General features: G+C 39.0%; 2 protein-coding genes and 1 pseudogene across 2 annotated transcripts; 2 read left to right on the top strand and 1 right to left on the bottom strand.

The window, feature by feature from the left end:
• Positions 1-5,890: 5,890 nt before the first annotated feature.
• On the bottom strand, positions 5,891-6,608 carry LOC147180335 (uncharacterized; annotated as a pseudogene).
• Positions 6,609-8,461: 1,853 nt separating this feature from the next.
• LOC147180334 (uncharacterized) lies at positions 8,462-9,853 on the top strand. The gene has a single exon (XM_086082028.1). The coding sequence runs from the start codon at positions 8,462-8,464 to the stop codon at positions 9,851-9,853; it is 1,392 nt and encodes a 463-aa protein (XP_085938154.1).
• A 9,082-nt stretch (positions 9,854-18,935) lies between these two features.
• Positions 18,936-20,875, top strand: LOC147180333 (uncharacterized). The gene has a single exon (XM_086081966.1). It carries the CDS (start codon positions 18,936-18,938, stop codon positions 19,821-19,823), a length of 888 nt encoding a protein of 295 aa, XP_085938092.1. The 3' UTR covers positions 19,824-20,875.
• The last annotated feature ends 1,984 nt before the right edge of the window (positions 20,876-22,859 follow it).

The following is a 22,859-nucleotide window of genomic DNA, read 5'->3' as shown; positions in this document are numbered from 1 at the left end:
AAAAAGTGGAGAAGATGAATGCCATTATTCTGGAAATTTGTATGGAAAAAAGGGAAGAATATATTGGTTGGTTGTGTATACAGAGCTCCGGGGTCTGATATTGAATTATTTAATAATTGTAGGGAAATAATGTTTTCCAGCGATGGAAAAAAAAACAAGGACGTGTTAGTTTGCAGGGATTTCAATTTGGATCTTTTAAATCCTAATAAGCATGAACTAACTGATGAATTTATCGATGTAATGTTTAGTAAGAGTTTATTTCCTTTAATCACAAAACCAAGCAGGGTAACATCTTATTCCGCCACACTAATTGATAATATATTTACTCACTGTATGGATAATACCTCGATTTGTGGATTACTTCTGAATGACATCAGTGATCATCTGCGACTGTTTGTGAGGTATGATTGGAATTTTGTTATAGTCTATGAATCTTAATGTGTTTAACTATAAAAGAATAAGAACAGAAGAATCTATTGACAGCTTAAGAAATGAATTACTGATAACAGAGAGAATAGTATACGAGGAGACTGACATTAACAAATCATATGAAACATTCCTGCGAATATTTAAAGCATTATTTGATAAGCATTGTCCAAGAAAATGTTACTACCAGAAGAAAAGATACACAGAAAAAAAAATGGATCACGAAAGGGCTACAGAATGCATGCAAAAAAAAGAACACATTATACAGGAAATTCTTAAAATTAAGAACTGTAGAAGCAGAAAAGAAATATAAGATAAGTTCATTAATATTATGAGAAAATCTAAGAAAGATTACTATAATTGGACAAGAATAAAACCAAAAAAAGTGATATGGAACTTCTCAAACATTTTAGACATTTTTTTTGCAAATATTCTAGATTATTTCATTGAAGAGTATGAATTGATAAATGACAGTTAATATGGATTGAGACCAAAGAGGTCCACATGGAAGAAATAACCAGTTCTCTGGACCCCACAAAAAATGTAGCAGGAGTATTTGTAGATTTAAAAAAGGCATTTGACACAATAGATCATCATGTACGAGTTAGGAAACTTGAAAAATATGGAATTAAATGAGTTACGGCAAAATAACCACCGCAGATTGTTTATCTTGGCCAAACAATACGCGGCCGCTTCAGTATGATCTAACCACCGTCTGCTCTTTTTCCCTTTCTATAAGGAGTGCATCTAATCAAGAGTGCGAAAAAATACGGACAACCCGTAACAGTTGGCAGCTCTGCAACAACACTTATTAGAACAATCAATAAAATCTTAAACTATTTCTTGTGCTACTCAGCCAGCTTCTGGAATGGAATTGACTACATGTTGTTTTATGTCAGCGGCACATCAGTTTAGTAGGTATAGCGTTAGCGTTTTAATTAGCGATGTTGAGAGGAATTTGTCCTAAAACCCTTAGTCAGGATTGATTGTTTTGTTTTCGTGCTACTACTAGCATTCTCTGCTAGCGACATGTCATGATTACGTGAAGAAGTGCAGACTTATAACCAGGGTTGCTTTTAAGGGTCTCATATTATTCTTTCAACATTCTAAAATACTTCTCAAATGTGTAAAAGACATGTCTGTGACATGCATTCATCAAAATTGACTTTGGATCTAATATTTTTGCTGTCCCTCAATCAGCCCAAAAAACACTCTGTTCAAAACAGCCTGTTTTAGGGTTGTGTCACTTTTATGTAAATAGCCAACGCATTAGAAGCTTCATTGGTCATGTCACGTTCTTGTTGTCTAAACAATTCGTCTCGTTTATCCTTCAATAAACGGTTTTGTTCTGTCAATTTGTCGTCTGCAGCTTTTTCAAAGCGAGAAAGAATCGTACGCCATTTGCTGCGAACTACCTGGGGCACTTCAGCGTGTTTAGTCAGTTCCAAACCGAAAGCTCTAGCCTGAGTAAATTTTTCCTGCGGGCCATCCTTCATAGCCAACACGTTGTCTAATTTTTCCTCCAATTGTTTCACAGTCAATGTAGGCGCCTGCAAATTTTGCAGCATCTGAATAGCAGTATTGTATGGTGATTTAGTAAACGGGTTTATAGCATCAAACATATTTCCCATGAGCGGCTCAGCATACGCCGGTGGAGCTGTTAGTTTAGCATCAAAATCAGCCACTTTGTTATCACCAGCTTCTATCATTGCCATCCGAGCGATTTTAACTGAACTGCCCAAAGCCAACATTCTAGCATTAATCATCATTCGATGCACTTTTTTACAATTTCATCTGACTCTTCTACCATTTAAAGAAAATACAAATGTCTCTCGTACCATTTTGTCCAGCGATTGCCGTTTTTTCACGCATGCCAATTCCACCACTTTCATCAAAGATATCAAGCAAACCGCGAATGTCAACGGTGGAAACCAACCTTTTTCACAGCAAGCCGTCATCCAATCATTCAATAGTACTTTCATTTTACGTCGATGTTTTTCAAACATGGCCCCCGACTGAAACCTCGGAAGCATTCTTAACTTGTGCATCCAAGAATAAGTTCCGACTATGAACCGGAAGTATTTTTAGGTCAAACCAGTCGGTGTCGCGGTCAAAACCGCCCTCCATTGTTTATTTTAATTATTCACCTCTTTAGTTATTATTATATTCAAGTCGTATTAATATTTATCAATTCAGTGACGTCTCACTTGTAGTATGATAGTTCAATAGGTTAAATTTATTCAACAACGTTACTCGTTCCTCCCCTCAAAAAAATGGTAACTAATAAAATTAACCACAGACAAAAGAAATAAATCCGAAAAAACACGGACACATTTAACAAATACAGACAAACATGAAATACCTCCGAAGAACACGGACACACGTAACAAATACAGACAAACAGGAAATACCTCCGAAGAACACGGACACACGTAACAAATACAGACAAACAGGAAATACCTCCGAAGCGCACGGACACACTTCACAAAAGACAACGTGCCTTCGTTAAAAATAATAAAAATAAATTACATCCGGATCTAGCGATTCCTTAGTAGTGGCGTAATAAAGCCCTACGTCGACCTGTACCTCCTTAAAAATCATAAAATAAACAGCTTATCATGATCTCTAGATTTCCTAGCCGTGGCGTAATAAACCCCCGCGTCTACCCGTTTTCCTCTCAAAATTCATAGAATAACCGTCATGATCTAGCGATTCCTTCACAGCGGCGAGACTCCCGTCCCAAAAACAAAATAAAGCCGCTTGCTTCAACCTGTTTGTCTTAAAATTCTTAATGCTTCTTCAGCTGCGCATAAACCAACGTGACGGTACTTCCGTAAACAATGACCTCGTCACCACGTACGTGTATAGTTCAATGTAGTAGTAAAATCCAAAATCAAGGACTTCGCATCCCTCCGTTAACCGAACGACTTCAAACTCTACTAATACCTGTTCACTCAGACCTCATGTAAAATTTTGTCAATTTAGAAGACGAAAACCGGTTGCAGCGGTCCCAAACAGACAGAACTTCCCTACGTGGATAAACGTCTCCACTTACCGTAATTAATTATTTAGGCGCCTAGAAGTTCCGCTCGTCCGTGAACGCCGCAGCCTGTAACCGTTAAAACGTCGGGCGTCACCATCTGATAGAAAACGTTCTTTGTTTTCTTGCGTGTTAAACTAAAACTCAAAGTTGAGATCAGTGAAGAGGTTTTCTTGCAAGAGATTTTTATTCAGAAATTTCTGATGTCATGAAGGATCCTTACTGAATCAGCATCGGTTCCTAAATGGGCTCATCCCAACTTATACAAAAACAGTGTTTACAGAAAATAGTCTCCCCCTCCTGTCTTCTGTCCTTGTGGGAAGAGTGAAATACAAAAACAGATAATAAATCTTCAGCTCGTATCTTAGTCCACTCCAGATGTAGGAAAATAATTGGTCCCGGCACTTCTTGGACCGGATAATTTATGGACAGAAACTCTGCTTGCACTTTCAAACATATACTCCTTTAGATAAGAACAGAAACCTTATTAGACATTCCTTTCCCAGGGAATGGAACAAAGACACTATACATCGAATAACATTTGAATTAACTGTTTTCTTATTACTACACAGCTATAACTAAATTCAAAACGGTTAAAATATCAATTGAAACAGTAAAAAATGTTAACAATGTTAACAGTAGCCATGTGCTAATGTTGTGAATGGCAGCGACTGGCCATGGCAGCAGAAGAAAAGAAAAATACAGACATGTCTCTTACACATTTGAGAACTATTTCAATATGTGGAAAAGTGGCATGACGTTTTACAATAAGGAAAAGTCGCATAACGTTACTACAGAGACTATGTTGTAGCGTTAGTTTGTGATTGTTTAGGCAACGGTTCTTTTTGCTGTAACCGGCAAATCTCCCACAAACGTTATTTTGGCGTGCAATGTCTCACATTTGCCGTGAATGCTTGTAGACCTTTACAAGCGGTTATGAATAAAATAAATGTGCACATTTAGGCCACTGCGCGCTCGCAATGAGCAAGCCGTTTCGCCGAGACCACTTAGCGCTCCCTTGAGTGAATCACAATCAATCTGGCTTGTGAGGTTAAGGTTAGAGGGCTCGAAGACTTAAAAAAAAAAAAAACCCAGTGAAAATATAAAATAGATCAATAATATATGTATCTATATATAGTTAGATAAGATCGAAGCAAAAGTAACTACATTAAAATATAAAGACAGGTACATTAATATTAACTAAAATCTACATTTAAAAAACTTGTCTTGAGCCTGCTCTTAAAATCTTGAACGTTCTTTGGGGCCCTGAGTTCCTCCGGCAGACTGTTCCAAAGGCGAGCGAAGGCTGTAGCACTGAAAGGACGCCGTGAGTGTACTCGTTTTTCAACATTTTGCCACGTTACGACCACAAAAACAAATGTATTTATTGAAATTTTATCTGAACGATGAACACAAAGTAGCACACAATCATGAAGTGGAACAAAATGTAGATTTTATTAACAAACTTGTTGTACAATCCCCCCCTGAAAATTAGGGCAATTACAGCTTCAAGTCTTTTGGGGTTTGTCCCGTCGGGAGGCTGAAATGTTTGCCCATTCCTCCTTGCAAAACAGCTCCAGCTCAGCTAGGTTAGATGGAGAGCGTTTGTGAAACACAATCTTAAGAATAATTGTTGATTTTTTTGGTTGCTCAATGAATATTTTCTGATTTTTTTTTTCTATCTCCTCTCCGCCGCCCTGCAACTACGTTTAAGGTTCTTTACTTCCTCATTTCTCCTTGGATCCATGGACCTTGGGTCTATGTTTTTTGTTGTCACTGGGGCAACTGTATCAAGTGCCATTTGTAGTTTTTAAAATGGTCAAGAATAAAATCACAGGGGGGGCAGGTAAGACAAGTGGAGGATATTTGTTTAAAACCTCGATTTATTTATATATATATATATATATATATATATATATATATATATATATATATATATATTATATATCCAAACAACATAGACCCAAGGGCTGAAAATAGCAGAAGCAAATTAACTCTCTGGGCTTTGAGAGATGAGATTGGCACGCCTTAAAAGTCAATTCAGCTCTGACGGTGCCCCCCCCCCAATGGTCCGGTTCGATTTGGGTTTCTGATGCATCGTACCGTGTGCGATAGGCCCAAGTCAAGGTGCTGCTGTCGAAACAATAATACACATCAACTCACACTTGTCTTCTTGTGTCTTGCAGACGTCGGTGAGGAATATCTTCGTCCTGACGAACAGGAAGTGAAGTCTCCTCATGTTAAAAAGGAGGAGCATCCTTACATCAAAGAGGAAGAAAACCCCCTTTTTGTCAAAGAGGAGGAGGTTGAGGATGATGTAACCAAGTCACCACTGGTCTTCGCCCCTTTAAAGAGTGAAGATGAAGACAAGGGTGAGTGTGAGGAGGACAGAGAGGCGGAGCTTCCAAGCAGCAACTCAACTCCTCAACGCATGACGACAGGTATATCATCAGGACCGAGTGCCTTTCCACTCTTCATCCTCTTCAATGCCCTTCTCACTTCGTCCTTACTCATCTTTGCTACTTCCTGGTCCACAACAGTCACCTCTTGTACTCTTTGTTGTCTCTCATTTTCCTCATTCATCAACTCTTCAAAGTACTTTTCCCATCTTCCCATCACACTACTGGCATCTGTCACACTTCCATGCCTATCCTTTATTACCCTAACCTGCAGCACGTCCTTCCCATCTCTGCCTCTTTGCCTTGCCAACCAGTATAGGTCAGTCTCTCCCTCCTTACTTTCCAACCTAGCATACAAGTCATCGTAAACCCCTTGTTCGGCCTTTGCCACTTCTACTTTCACCTTACGCTGCAATTCCCTGTACTCCTTTTTACTTTCTTCAATCCTCTGTGTCCCACTTCTTAGCTAAACTCTTACTCTGGATCCACTTCTGCACCTCCTCATTCCACCACCAAGTCTCCTTATCCCCTTTCCTTCCAGATGACATACCAAGGACTGTCCTACCTGTCTCCCTGAACACTTTTGCTGTAGTTGTAAAGTCATCTGAAAACACCTCCTGACCATCCAAAACCCGTCTCAACTCCTTCCTGAAAGTCATACAACACTCTTCCTTTTTCAGCTTCCACCATTTGGTCCTCTGCTCTGCCTTTGCCGTCTTTGTCTTCCTCACCACCAGAGTCATCCTACCTACACACTACCATCCTCTGCTGTCTGGCTACACTCAAACCTACCACTACTCTGCAGTCGCTGATCTCCTTCAGATGACACCGTCTACACAAGATGTAGTCTACCTGTGTACTCCTACCTCCACTCTTGTAGGTCACTCTATGTTCCTGCCTCTTCTGGAAGAAAGTATTCACAACTGCCATTTCCATTCTTTTTGCCAAGTCAACCACCATCTGTCCTTCTGCGTTCCTCTTCTGGTTCCCAAACTTGCCCATCACCTCCTCATCACCTTTGTTTTCTGCACCAAAGTGTCCATTGAAGTCTGCACCAATGACACCTCTCTCACTTCTAGGGATGCTCTGCATCGTTTCATCAAGGTCCAACCAAAAGTTCTCCTTCTCCTCCAACTCAGATCCTACCTGTGACGCATACCCACTAACAGCATTGATCACCACACCTTTGATTCCTAGCTTCAAGCTCATCACTTTATCTGAGACTCTTTTTTTTTACCTCCAGGACGTTCCTAACAAACTCCTCCTACTCCATTGCTCTTCCTATCTACACCATGATAGAATAACTTGAACCCTGCTCCTAAACTTCTAGCTTTGCTCCCTTTCCACCTGGTCTCCTGAACACATAATATGTCCACCTTCCTCCTCCGCATCATGTCAACCAGCTCTCTACATTTTCCTGTCATGGTTCCAACATTCAAAGTCCCTACTCTCGGTCCCAGACTCTTGGTGTTCCTCTTCTCTTCCTTCCTACAAACACACATTCCTCCTCTCCTGCTTTGACCAACAGTAGTCCAGTTTCCACCGGCACCCTGTAGGTCAACAGCACCCATGGCGGTCGTTGTTAACCCGGGCCTCGACCGATCTGGTATAGAAGTCATATATTTGATTCACATGTATGTTTGATTTGGCCAACGTTTTTACGTCGGATGCCCTTCCTGACACAACCCTCTGTATTTATCCGGGCTTGGGACCGGCACAAGAAGACATTGGCTTGTGCCCCCTTGCAGGTACATTAATACACTTAAATGCAACATTTAAATGAATCTGATTAGTTGATTAATTGATTGGATAATCGATAAATTAATCGATTTAAAAAAATATTCAATAGATACAGCACTAAGCACGTACTAAGTGTGAATGGGTGGCCTTTCTTTTGGTGTTTTCACAGATGGACGTAGCTAGAAAGGGGCATTAGTGCCATTGTGCGCCGTTAGGAGATGCGATGTAGCCGACTGTCAGCCAATCGCCGTGGCATCCTCATTTGCATGAAAATCAAGACGGCCCGGAGCGCAGGCTTGACATTGTGGAAGCAAATCGACTCACTGGGCTCGGAGAGATGAGATTGGTGCATCTTAAAAGCCAGGCTTGTGCGGTTCCCGTCGGAGGGTGTCCATTTTAGATCTGATCATGTGCGGGATTGTGTCGCCAACCGTCTTAAAAAAAAAATCACAGATGGTTCGGTTCAAGTCGGGTTCTGACGCATCGCACCCTGTGCGGTGGGCCCAAGTCAAGGTGCCACTGTAGAAACAATAATACACAACATCAAGTCGTGCTTGAGATTTGACTTAACTAAACCAAATGTATGTTTGTCTTCTTGTGTCCCGCAGACGTTGGTGAGAAATGTCTTCGTCCTGAGGAACAGGTGGTGAAGTCTCCTCATGTGAAACAGGAGGAAGAAGAGCATCCTTACATCAAAGAGGAAGAAAAGCCCCTTTTCGTCAAAGAGGAGGAGTTTGAGGATGATGTCACCAACTCACCACTGACCTTTGCCCCTTTTAAGAGTAAAGATGAAGTCATGGGTGAGAGTGAGGAGGACAGAGGGGCGGAGCCTCCAAGCAGCTCAACTCCTCAACACATGGAGACAGAAGGTGATGCAGACCAATGGGGATCATCACTAGCACAAAGTGATGACATAAGGTCACAGTCTGCTGACACTGACGATGATGAATACGCTAAAGGTGATCATGCTGACAACAACCGCTGCAAATGTTCTCAGTGTGCGAAAACATTCAGTTCAAAGGGGAGTTTGAAAGTTCACCTGAGAAAACACACTGGAGAAAAACCTTTTTCTTGCTCAGACTGCGGCAAAAGCTTCTCTCAGAAGGGAATTTTAACAAAACACACAAGAACCCACACTGGAGAAAAAACTTTTGCCTGCCCAGACTGTGGCAAAAGCTTCTCTTTCAAGGGACATTTAAAAATACACAAAAGAACACACACTGGAGAGAAACCTTTTTCCTGCTCAGATTGTTGCAAAAGCTTCTATGACAAGGGAACTTTAACAAAACACAAAATAACCCACACTGGAGAGAAACCTTTTTCCTGCTCAGACTGTGGCAAAAGCTTCTATGACAAGTTCTCTTTAACAATACACACAAGAAAACACACTGGAGAAAAACCTTTTTCCTGCCCAGATTGTGGCAAAAGCTTCTATGACAAGGGAACTTTAACAAAACACAAAATAACCCACACTGGAGAGAAACCTTTTTCCTGCTCAGACTGTGGCAAAAGCTTCTATGACAAGAGAACTTTAACAATACACAAAAGAACACACACTGGAGAGAAACCATTTACCTGCTCAGACTGTGGCAAAAGCTTCTCTCATAAGTCAGCTTTAACAAGACACACAAAAAAGCACACTGGAGAAAAAACTTTCTCCTGCCCAGACTGTGGCAAAAGCTTCTCTCATAAGTCACATTTAACAAGCCACACGAGAAAACACACCGGAGAAAAACTTTTTTCCTGCTCAGACTGTGGCAAAAGCTTCTATGACAAGAGAACTTTAACAATACACAAAATAACACACACTGGAGAGAAACCTTTTTCCTGCCCAGACTGTGGCAAAAGCTTCTCTGACAAGGGAAATTTAAAAATACACAAAAGAACACACACTGGAGAAAAACTTTTTTCCTGCTCAGACTGTGGAAAAACCTTCACCACCAAGTCATATTTAACAATACACAAAAGGACACACACTGGAGAAAAACCTTTTTCCTGCCCAGACTGCAGCAAAAGCTTCTCTCAGAAGTCCGCTTTAACAGTACACAAAATAACCCACACTGGAGAAAAACCTTTTTCCTGCCCAGACTGTGGCAAAAGCTTCTCTCACAAGGGAAATTTAAAAAGCCACACAAGAACACATGCTGGGAAGAAACCATTTAGTTGCAGTGTTTGTGCTAAAAGATTCTCTTGTAAAAAGCTTGTTGAGACACACAAGTGTGCTGGTGAGAAAAGCAGCGATCTTTAAAGCTTAAAAAAATGAAGGGAGTGAGTCTGGTGTGCTGTAAAAGTGTAAATGATTTTGAATAAAATAGAGAGGGAGGAAATAAGTGATCCTGCTTATTTAAAAAATGTTCAGACTTAGAAATTAATAAGTCTTTGATTTTTATGGCAACTTTATTTTAACAGTGATAGACAGAATATCAGAAAAAAATTGAAAGCATGACATGGGGGGGGGGGGTGAGCATTTTGTTGAGGGAGATCATTAACCAGCTCCTCTCGTGTCGTCCTTCGCTGATCTCGACCTTTTTCATATTGATTGAAAATAATAATAACAATATGTTGTATGTGCCTCCACTCGTCTAAAGACGGCATTCAGGTTAATATTGCGTTTATCTTGAACATTGCTCCAGTTCCAAGTGTCAGCGGCTACGACAATGACCTCAAATCATGTCGGATATCTTTTGCAGTGAAAAAGTATTTGCCCTCCTCTCAAATTCTCACTTTTATTGCAGTTTTCCCACTTGAATGATTAAAATCATCAAACAAATGTCAATATCAAAGATAATAATAAGTGGAGATTTTATTTTTCAAGGACAAAACACTATTCAAAGCTGCCTGGCCCTGTCAAAAGTATTCACGTTCATTACGTTCATAGATATGAGGGTTTCAGAAGACTTAAGAAGAATCAACTCCAGCTTTACTTAAAAGTGTAAACGTAATGCTTTCAAAGCTACTCAAACTATGAATATGAAATGTTTTTAAAGTTTTCTTTTAATGTGTTTAAACGCCAATGTATGCTTTAGTAATATTGTAAGCTACTTTTGTTTTCTCTGCTTTGCTTCCGAATGTCGTTAACGGTTGTGTTTGTTGACGTTTGTAGGTGTTGTGTATTTGCTTATGTGAAGCACATTGAGTTGCCTTGTGTATGAAATAGAAATAAAATATAGAAGAAAAAGCCACCTTGCCATTTTCCCAAATTAGCGTGGAAAATACCTTTAGGGACACACAAAGCCAGATGTGCAGTATGGCCACGTTCGGAGTGTTTTAAGTCTCGGCTTAAGACCCACTTTTATTCCTTGGCTTTTAGTTCAGCATGAATTGTGTGGTCTGCGTGGTATTTTATTTAATTTTATTATTATTTTTGGGGGGGTTTAAATATATTTTTATTGTATTTATTCCTTTATTTTACTTATTGTATTTTAGTAACTTATTGACTTTTTTTAAATTATTGTTGGTTTTTACTAGATTTCATGTGTATGTATGATAGTATGTGGATCTCAATGTGCAGCACTTTGGAAACACTTGTTTATAAAATGTGCTTTTGACATAAAGTGGATTGGATTAGTTTAAAAATGACCACATTAAGTAAACAAACAGTACAATGCAAATGCAATACATTTGTACTTCTGAGCATTAGGGGAGCGTAAGATATGATAAGTGTGCTCGACTCGAAGTGCAATGGCGTGTCATCACTAACCTTTATTAGAAGGTAAGTGTTGCATTCAAACCTTGCAGCAGGAATTTGTGAAAGCCACAGATGACAAAACTGGCCAAAAGTACAAATATTGCATATATCAGTAATATATCAGATACTGCATCAAATGTTTGCTACTAGCTAATGCCAGTACTAGAGCAATAAATTAAACTCATAACATTTGATGGTTAAATCGCATCCCTGATAATAAACGTTCAGTTTACGGTACCTCAAAATGCTTGTTTGCAGCAAAATAGGCGACATCTGTCGATGACTTGATGACAGTACTTGCTCCCAAGCCGACAATCTCCAGCAGCCAATCATATCGCAGCGGGGGCGTGTCCTGCCTGACTTCCGACGCAGATCTACTTTCGTTTCTTCACGTAACCAGACGCCCTCCGCTAAATCATTCTTTTCGATTTCGTGCTGAACCGACTACAACCTCCAAACAGGACGTTAATCACTACTTTGAAGGTCTACGACACCATTGATCAAATCTCAGCGTGTGAATGAACTCGTTTCGGTGCGCGTTGATGCTTCTCGCCCTACTTAGCTTAGCTTAGCTTAGCTCGCTAGCCGCTAGCAAAGAGAAGCACATAACACGTCGTCTAGAAGAGATCAAGTGTGACTTTGTTGGCATTATTGTGCTAAAATGTTTGCAAAAACGGCACCAAAGTACGAGGAATTCTTTGGAGGAGAAGAAGAGAACGAGCAACATCTTGAAATGCTGGACGATGTTTACGAGGAGCCTCGAGTTGTGCTACACACAGCAGGTTTGTACACTTCTTACTCTCCCTTGCTTAGCACTAGGACTACTATATAGCGTTAAAAATATCAAAATGCAGTCCTCATTACTGTACACAGTAAAATAATTCCAGCCATTATGTTATTGTAACTTAAGTGCATACTACGTTTTCACACATCAATACGTTTTCAATTGATAACATATGATCAAATGTGAATAACTCTTTGAAGTGAGTTTTACAACAACAACAAAATACAATTTGAATACGTTAACTTGACTCTATGTGCTAAGCTTAAAAGTAGAAGCCGCATCTTGTAGCCACAAAGCCATGTTAATGCACCACACATATCGTGCCTGAAAGTTACATTTGTTATATATAGAATATGATATATCCTTCAAGCAATCAATCAATCAAAACTTTATTCATAACACACACACACACAATAGAATATATGAATGCATAAATGGCTGGCTTCAGATCAGGAGAGGAGACATCACAATATGCTTTGCTAGAATAACTGTGCCTTTTATTACCCGCAAACAGCAATAAACACTTTTATACTGTGCTAGAATAATTGTAAGTTTTATTCCCCGCAGACAGTCATCAATGCCTGTGCTTTGCTCGAATGATTGTACCTTTTATTCCCCGCAAACAGCAATCAATACACTAGAACGTTAAGCAGCATAATATGATCATCATCAGCGCTTACCTTGACACTAGACCGGGGAGCCTACAGTCCGGGTGAAGCGAGCTGCAACAACGGCTGGGCAATCGTACGTGTTCCACAGCGGACTCCGTCCGGACCGTGTGCCGCTCCGTCTTTTATTCGTTAGCAAAAAGTTGTGAGCGTGAGAAACCGGGCTGTCCAAGCCCTCTCCCAGACACTCTCGAAAACATGTTTGCGAAGCAGGGAAGGCTGTAGGTATTCACTCCCAGGCTGATTCCGCCCTTTATTTACAAATTGTTGGGCACCTGGATTCGTACAACAGTTCAGGACAACAACATATCCTTATATAAGAGGTTACATGAGGACATATCAAACCATGGTTATTTTCCCTTCAAACTCCCTTGAGTGAATCACAATCAATCTAGCTTGTGAGGTTAAGGTAAGAGGGCTCAAAGACAAAAAAAAAAAAACAGTGAAAATATCAAATAGATCAATAATATATATATATATATATATATATATATATATATATATATATATATATATATATATATATATATATATATATATATAGTTAGATAAGATCGAAGCAAAAGTAACTTAATTTAAATATAAAGAAAGGTACATTAACTCTTTGACTGCCAGACGTTTTCAGAAAAGGGATGCTGTGAGTGCCAGCCGATTTAAGCATTTACCAAATGAAAGATTGAACTCTCATCTTTCATCAGCAAAAAAAGTTTGTTTCTACCTTATTCCGTTCTTCAGTAATCAACAATAGAAAATGGTTAGTTTCATCCAAATGCTCTTGTTTTGGACCAAAATACGGAGAAATCAAGCTTTTAGTGAAACTATATTATTTCATGCACTCTAGTGAAATTTACACTTCTTTTTGTCCATGAATGATGCCACAAACACCTAAACAGTGCTTTACTTCTATAACACACTACCAACAAGAATGAAAAAGTGTTTTTTGATAGCAAAATACGTTTATTTACATTCAACAGTGTAACAATTTGACTAAACTATTTACAAATGTGTGCAACTGTGGTACTATTTACAATTATGTTGGATGTTTCAACGACAGTTTTTCTTTTTGTGTAACACTCCCCTGCGTGCAAGGAGACGCAACAGGATTTGCACAACACATTAGTTTCACTGCGATTGCCTCTTCGCGTGCAGAAGCTACACTTTCTTGCTGGCCGTTATTTCCGGGGAATAGCAAGTATATACTGCAGTGTGTGTTGCCATCAAGTCTACTATCAGGATCATGCTACGGTTACGTTACGGTGGTGTTACGTCTGGCTTCCTCATGTCCTTCAGTTGCTATACCGGGTGGTAAGAGATGTTCTGATCCATCTTATCCACTCCATTCATGGTGGCATCGTAGTCCAGAACCAGTGTCTTCTCCGTAATCAGACTGTACCCGCTCCTCCGATGAATATGCATTGGACTCGAGGTACTCTCCATCGTCCGGTTGTGCTCCGCGTTTTCCAGCGTTAGCATCGCTAGCCGGTGAGGCTTTATGACGTGACCATCGTCGCGCGTCAACGCTTCCAACTTCGGTGTCAAGCTCGGAGTCACCATCATCATCATCATCAATGTGCATTGGTCGATGCTTTTCGACTACTCTCCATCGTCCGATCGAATGTCTGCTTGTGCAGAAGTGCTCGGTCGGTTGTGCTCCGCGTTTTCCGGCGTTAGCATCGCTAGCCGGTGAGGCTTTACTACGTGATCATAATGGCCGCGTCAACGCTTCCAACTTCGGCGTCACGCTCGGAGTCACCATCATCATCATCGTCGACATCAATGCACTTTTTAGTATTGATTTCCGTCTTTGAAAAAAATGCTCAAGCGTGAGCTGCTTGCAACCGGTCGCCATTGTTGCTTCATCAGCCATTGTCCCCTCAACACTCTAGCTCCGCCTCACGTCTTCGACTGACGCCCACCCAATCTTGTCCAAAGAGAGTCATCGCTGCCATCTAGGGGCCAAAACGAGTCATTATACTAACTAGATCTGCTTGATACTTTCAGCACAGCTGCCCAAGGCTTTCCTACACCCATTTAAAAAAAAAAAAAAAAAAAAAACATAGTGAACGTTTTTTAACGTCTTCGGCGCCCCTCCGTAGGTTTTTTCTAAACGTTATATAACGTTTTTGGCAGTAAAAGAGTTAATATGAACTAAAATCTACATTTAAAAAAACTTGTCTTGAGCCTGCTCTTAAAATCTTGAACGTTCTTTGGGGCCCTGAGTTCCTCCGGCAGACTGTTCCAAAGGCGAGCGAAGGCTGTAGCACTGAAAGGAGGCCGTGAGTGTACTTGTTTTTCAACATTTTGCCACGTTACGACCACAAAAACAAATGTATTTATTGAAATTTTATCTGAACGATGAACACAAGCTAGGTTAGATGGAGAGCGTTTGTGAAACACAATCTTAAGAATAATTGTTGATTTTTTTGGTTGCTCAATGAATATTTGCTGATTTTTTTTTCTATCTCCTCTCCGCCGCCCTGCAACTACGTTTAAGGTTCTTTACTTCCTCATTTCTCCTTGGATCCATGGACCTTGGGTCTATGTTTTTTGTTGTCACTGGGGCAAGTGACAAGTGCCAGTTGTAGTTTTTTAAATGGTCAACAATAAAATCACAGGGGGGGGGCAGGTAAGACAAGTGGAGGATATTTGTTTAAAACCTTGATTTATTTGGAGATATATTATATTATATTATATTATATTATATTATATTATATTATATTATATTATATTATATTATATTATATTATATTATATTATATTGACTCTCTGGGCAAATTGACTCTCTGGGCTTTGAGAGATGAGATTGGCATGCCTTAAAAGTCAATTCAGCTATGACGGTGCCCCCCCCCCAATGGTCCGGTTCGATTTGGGTTTTTTATGCATCGTACCGTGTGCGATAGGCCCAAGTCAAGGGGCTGCTGTCGAAACAATAATACACATCAACTCACGCTTGTCTTCTTGTGTCTTGCAGACGTCGGTGAGGAATATCTTCGTCCTGACGAACAGGAAGTGAAGTCTCCTCATGTTAAAAAGGAGGAGGAGCATCCTTACATCAAAGAGGAAGAAAAGCCTCTTTTTGTCAAAGAGGAGGAGGTTGAGGATGATGTCACCAAGTCACCACTGATCTTCGCCCCTTTAAAGAGTGAAGATGACGTCAAGGGTGAGTGTGAGGAGGACAGAGAGGCGGAGCTTCCAAGCAGCAACTCAACTCCTCAACACATGACGACAGAAGGTGATGCAAACCACTGGCGACCACCGCAAGCACAAAGTAATGACATAAGGTCTAAAGATAGGCCGATATGTTTTTTTCAGGTTCGATACAGATTATTAGTTGGGTGATAACCGATATTTGAAGCTGATATTCATTTTCATGGCGCATATTGGCGTCAACATTTTCTAAAATACATTGTATCGTCTTAAAAAGTTAAATGGAAACTTAAGCAAGTTATTTCCACAGCTCTCTAGTTCTCTACAGTAAATATTTTCACGCCAAAATTTAAAAATTCCTGAAATCTTAAACTTTCACATTTCAATGTCGAACAAAAACAAATGGTTCAAAAGATTCCTAGGGTCAGTAGCATCTCTTATAAAGTTAACTGAAAATGTAAATATATAGCTCCCTGAGATTAAAATGGTTTTACATTTACCTTATTTCGGCCGTCAGATAAAAAAAAAAAAGAGCTCATACCGATATTGACCAAAATGCCCAATATCGGCCTGTATCGGTCTATCTCTTATAAGGTCCCACTCTCCTCAAGATGATGATGATGATAATGAATATGCTATCGGTGATAGGGCATGAGCTCAAAATGGAGTTTGAAAGCGCACACAACACACACTGGGGCAAAACCTTTTTCCTGCTCAGATTGGGGCAAAAGTTTCTCTCAAAAGTCAACTTTAGCAATGAACAAAAGAACACACACTGGTGCAAAACCTTTCCATAGATCAAAGTGATCCATGTGTGGGGTTGAGTCGCCCAAATATATATATATTTTTTGATGGGCCAGTCCGAGTGTGCGGTGGGCCCAAATCAAGGTGCCGCTTCAGAAACAATAATACACAACATCAAGTCATGCTAGGCCATTTGGGGGCCCTAAGCAAAATAATGTCATGTGGCCCATATGTGCGCCATTTATTCACCGTATACTGTGTAACCCATACAGCCACATTTCATATATATTAGTCAGATGTTGTAGCACTGCAGAAAGTAATTTAAACTTCTCATCCCAACTGTTTGTTAGTACTTGTAGTATATGCTGCCAAACCTCATTTGAAAAAATGAAAAGATAGAATGTGTACTGTATTTGTTTTAAGCTTGTAATTGTGTTGAAACTCACAAAATAAGTTGTTTTAAAGTCAAGCAAACTATAATAAACAATTAGGGTTCTAAATGAACTTTTTTTTTTAATCATCAACCAATGTATGTTTTTTCAATGAGAAGATAGTTTCTTTTTTTATCATCACTGAAACAAAATATTAAAACTGGTGTTTTCTTCACAGTGAGTACTTTAGTGTATTTTGTTTTTAAACAAATACAAATGCCTCCTTAACAGAGACCACTTTCTGCGAACAAATTTGTGTCTTTCTTAAACACTATCCAACATGTCAGTCAGTTACATAGTGAATTGTTTCATTTTATAAACTGACGATTTTTTGTGTAACATTGCAAAAGTAAATAAATAAAATTACTTAAATATTAAATCCAATTATATCGATATTAATAAATTGTGTGCTTCAAAAAGTCGAACCATAAAATATGTTTCAAAATGTTGCGTATGCAAAACAGAGTCAGTTGCTGGACACTTTTTTTTTTTTTTTTTTTTTACCTCCAGGACGTTCCTAACAAACTCCTCCTATTCCATTGCTCTTCCTATCTACACCATGATAGAATAACTTGAACCCTGCTCCTAAACTTCTAGCTTTGCTCCCTTTCCACCTGGTCTCCTGAACACATAATATGTCCACCTTCCTCCTCCGCATCATGTCAACCAGCTCTCTACATTTTCCTGTCATGGTTCCAACATTCAAAGTGCCTACTCTCGGTCCCAGACTCTTGGTGTTCCTCTTCTCTTCCTTCCTACAAACACACATTCCTCCTCTCCTGCTTTGACCAACAGTAGTCCAGTTTCCACCGGCACCCTGTAGGTCAACAGCACCCATGGCGGTCGTTGTTAACCCGGGCCTCGACCGATCTGGTATAGAAGTCATATATTTGATTCACATGTATGTTTGATTTGGCCAACGTTTTTACGTCGGATGCCCTTCCTGACACAACCCTCTGTATTTATCCGGGCTTGGGACCGGCACAAGAAGACATTGGCTTGTGCCCCCTTGCAGGTACATTAATACACTTAAATGCAACATTTAAATGAATCTGATTAGTTGATTAATTGATTGGATAATCGATAAATTAATCGATTTAAAAAAATATTCAATAGTGACAGCACTAAGCACGTACTAATTGTGAATGGGTGGCCTTTCTTTTGGTGTTTTCACAGATGGACGTAGCTAGAAAGGGGCATTAGTGCCATTGTGCGCCGTTAGGAGATGCGATGTAGCCGACTGTCAGCCAATCGCCGTGGCATCCTCATTTGCATGAAAATCAAGACGGCCCGGAGCGCAGGCTTGACATTGTGGAATCAAATCGACTCACTGGGCTCGGAGAGATAAGATTGGTGCATCTTAAAAGCCAATACAGGCTCGTGCAGTTCCCGTCGGAGGGTGTCCATTTTAGATCTGATCATGTGCGGGATTGTGTCGCCAACCGTCTTAAAAAAAAAATCACAGATGGTTCGGTTCAAGTCGGGTTCTGACGCATCGCACCCTGTGCGGTGGGCCCAAGTCAAGGTGCCACTGTAGAAACAATAATACACAACATCAAGTCGCGCTTGAGATTTGACTTAACTAAACCAAATGTATGTTTGTCTTCTTGTGTCCCGCAGACGTTGGTGAGAAATGTCTTCGTCCTGAGGAACCGGTGGTGAAGTCTCCTCATGTGAAACAGGAGGAAGAAGAGCATCCTTACATCAAAGAGGAAGAAAAGCCCCTTTTCGTCAAAGAGGAGGAGTTTGAGGATGATGTCACCAAGACACCACTGACCTTTGCCCCTTTTAAGAGTAAAGATGAAGTTATGGGTGAGAGTGAGGAGGACAGAGGGGCGGAGCCTCCGAGCAGCTCAACTCCTCAACACATGGAGACAGAAGGTGATGCAGACCAATGGGGATCATCACTAGCACAAAGTGATGACATAAGGTCACAGTCTGCTGACACTGACGATGATGAATACGCTAAAGGTGATCATGCTGACAACAACCGCTGCAAATGTTCTCAGTGTGCGAAAACATTCAGTTCAAAGGGGAGTTTGAAAGTTCACCTGAGAAAACACACTGGAGAAAAACCTTTTTCTTGCTCAGACTGCGGCAAAAGCTTCTCTCAGAAGGGAATTTTAACAAAACACACAAGAACCCACACTGGAGAAAAACCTTTTTCTTGCCCAGACTGTGGCAAAAGCTTCTCTTTCAAGGGACATTTAAAAATACACAAAATAACACACACTGGAGAAAAACCTTTTTCTTGCCCAGACTGTGGCAAAAGCTTCTATGAAAAGGGAACTTTAAAAATACACAAAATAACACACACTGGAGAAAAACCTTTTTCTTGCCCAGACTGTGGCAAAAGCTTCTCTCACAAGGGAAATTTAACAAGACATACAAGTACACACACTGGAGAGAAACCTTTTTCCTGCTCAGATTGTTGCAAAAGCTTCTCTGACAAGGGAAATTTAACAATACACAAAAGAACACACACCGGAGAGAAACCTTTTTCCTGCTCAGACTGTGGAAAAAGCTTCACCACCAAGTCATATTTAACAATACACAAAAGGACACACACTGGAGAAAAGCCGTTTTCCTGCTCAGACTGTGGCAAAAGCTTCTCGTATAAGTCAGATTTAACAAAACACACAAAATCACACGCTGGGAAGCAACCATTCAGTTGCAGTGTTTGTGCTAAAAGATTCTCCCGTAAAAAGCTTATTGAGAGACACGAGTGTGCTGATGAGAATAGCAGCGATCTTTGAAGCTTAAAAATGAAGGGAGTGAGTCTGGTATGCTGTAAAAGTGTAAATGATTTTGCTTAAAATACAGTGGGGAAAATGTATATTATATAAGTGAATATATATGTATATCTATTTTTTGATATATGGATAATGATAGTGAATATTCACTAAAACCGCTAAGCCATTTTGTAGATGGGTAGAATCTGTGAATGATTTTAAAAGATACTTCTTTGGTCCCACTGCTCACCTTTTTTACCCCTGACCCGTTTCCAATGCCTGATATGTCATTTCAAAACTTAGTATTTATTCAACCACTAAAGCTCAACTACTCAAAAGTGTCGTCACCGCGTCATGCTCATTCATCCCTGCACTTTATAAATAAAATTAACCATAAAATAGAAAGTGGATTTCTTATCAATGATATAAGTGATCATCTTCCGGTCTTTGCAATTTTTCAAGAATATTTTGATTTAAAAAATAAGATCAACAATAATTTACACATCAGAAACAAGACTAAGAACACAACGGCTGCCTTTAAGCTGGATTTAGAAAAACATAATTGGTCTGACGTCTATTCAAACGATGATCCCAATATCGCATACAATGCATTTCAGTCTACCATTATCTCTTTATACAATAAACATTGTCCATTAATAAAAGTCACAAGAAAATATAAAGGTCTAAATAAGCCATGGATGACGAAGGGGATCGAGAATGCATGTAAAAAGAAAAACATTTTATACAAAAGATTTATTACATTGAAAACTATGGAAGCTGAAATAAAGTACGAGACATACAAAAAATTAACTATTGAATATTATACGAACAAGTAAGAAAGATCATTACCATGCATTAGAGCAGAATAAAAGCAACACACAAGAAATATGGAAAATACTAAATCATGTAAATAAAAAAAATATCCAGAATATTTCATAAAAGATAAAAATATTGTGTTTGAAAAAATTTCAGACATAGCTAATAATTTAAATGAGAATTTTGTTAATGTTGGCAGTAATTTGGCAGAAGAAATCCCTGAGCCACAAAACAAATGTCAAATAGATAAGCACATTAAAAATAATTCATCCACTATGTGGCTTAATGCTGTTAATGATACAGAAGTATTAAATTAGTAAAAAGTATTATAAAATATGTTGTGCAACCTTTCACATATATATGTAATTTGTCGTTTAAAGCGGTATATTTCAATCAAAAATGAAAATCGCAAAAGTTATTCCTATTCATAAAAATAGAGAAAGACACATATTCACTAATTGTAGAGCAATATCACTGCTGCCACAGTTCTCAAAAATTCTCGAAAAATTATTTTCATATCGACTGGGCGATTTTATTGAGAAACATAAGCTTTTAAGTGAAAATCAAAATGGGTTTAGAGAAAAACGGACCACCTCAATGGCAGTCATGGAACTCGTAGAAACAATATCTACTAACATACATAATAAAACATTTACTGTTGGAATTTTTATAGATTAAAAAAAAAGCATTTGATACTATAGATCATTCTATACTAATGAATGAATTAGAAAGATATGGCATAAGAGGTTTGGCATATAAATGGATGAAAAGTTATTTGGATAAGAGATGTCAGTACTTACAGTTTAACAACATACAATCAAAACACTTGCAGATTACTCATGGAGTCCCCCAAGGGTCTGTGCTAGGCCCCAAATTATTTATATTGTACATAAATGATATCTGTTGTGTCTCAAAAATATTCAAAAGTGTCTTATTCGCCGATGACATAACTCTCTACTGTTCAGGAGAAAACCTGAAGCAGCTTCTGACTGCCGTGGAGAATAAATTGAACACATTAAAAAACTGGGTTGACTTAAATAAATTATTAAACTTAAACAAAACCAAGTTTATAGCTTTTGTTACTAGACAAACCACACAACAGGTCAAAATTATGGTAAATTCAATTGAAATCGAAAGAGTGTATGAAAATAAATTTTTGGGAGTAGTTATTGATGAAAAATGATGTTGGAAGTCACACATAGAAAATGTCAAAAGGAAAATGTCCAAAATGATAGGGATACTCTCTAAAACTAATCAGAAATCATTCTACACATGATATTGTTCATTATTATTACCATATCTGACCTATTGTGCGGAAATCTGGGGAAACGCATATAAAACAAATACCCATCCTGTTTTCAAATTGCAAAAAAGAGCCATAAGAATTATAAATCGATCAAAATATACAGAACCAACTCTCTTTTCTCTCAGTTCTCTATTTATTAAATCAAATACAATGAAATTTTACGACTTAGTTGAATTTAAAATAGTACAAATAATGTATAAAGTACACAACCATCTACTCTGCCACAGTACTCAGAAGCTGTTTGAAATGAGAGAGAGTCCTTAAAACATAAGTGTCTACAAAAAAAATCAAAACAAGAACAAATATTAAGCAAAGGTGTTCATTTGTGGAATGATTTTGGAACTGACCTGAAAAGATGTCTGTCCCTTGCTGAATTAAAAAAAAATGTTTAAAAGCAAAGTTCCAAAAAATTACTTACATCAGTCGTGAGCTGTTAAAAATGTATATATGCTGTAATTTTATATGAGTTTATAGAGTTTATATAAGGTGTTGTGGAGGGTGAGTAATTCATTGAGGTTGGCCACCATGTACAAAGTGCAATATTGGCTAGGCATTCATTATCCTTTTGGTAGCTTGGAGCATGCTGATCTTTTTTATTTTATTTATTTTTGCCTATATTTGGTCCACAACAGCTGTCAATCATTGTTCAAGTTTGCCGTTTACTCAAAGTGGCAGATACGTTTTCTATCATGCCAAAATGGCTGCACTCAGACCATTTTGGGACGCGTGACGTCAACGTCAGGATCTCCATGTGCAGTGCTGCAATACTCCTGGTTGGGAAACACTGCATTAGACAACCTAATCCAAAATAGTGTTGAAGGCCCGATTTGACTGACACGAGACAGACTAAGAGTTGGCCCCTCTGCATTGAGCAAACTAATGTTCACAAAAGCAAATACTTTTTTCAATTTCTTTTAAAGTAATATAATTTTATGTGC

Source organism: Leptonotus elevatus, chromosome 1, assembly GCF_054856555.1.
Source record: "Leptonotus elevatus isolate MCC_2025b chromosome 1, RoL_Lele_1.0, whole genome shotgun sequence".
NCBI classification, from domain to species: Eukaryota; Metazoa; Chordata; class Actinopteri; order Syngnathiformes; family Syngnathidae; genus Leptonotus; species Leptonotus elevatus.
The sequence above is the reverse complement of the archived record's forward strand: the minus strand, read 5'-3'. Positions and strand labels throughout refer to the sequence as shown.

Bases quoted from the DNA above. Each gene is read 5' to 3' on its own strand.
- LOC147180334 (XM_086082028.1), top strand. From the start codon at position 8,462: ATGGAGACAGAAGGTGATGCAGACCAATGGGGATCATCACTAGCACAA.
- LOC147180333 (XM_086081966.1), top strand. From the start codon at position 18,936: ATGGAGACAGAAGGTGATGCAGACCAATGGGGATCATCACTAGCACAA.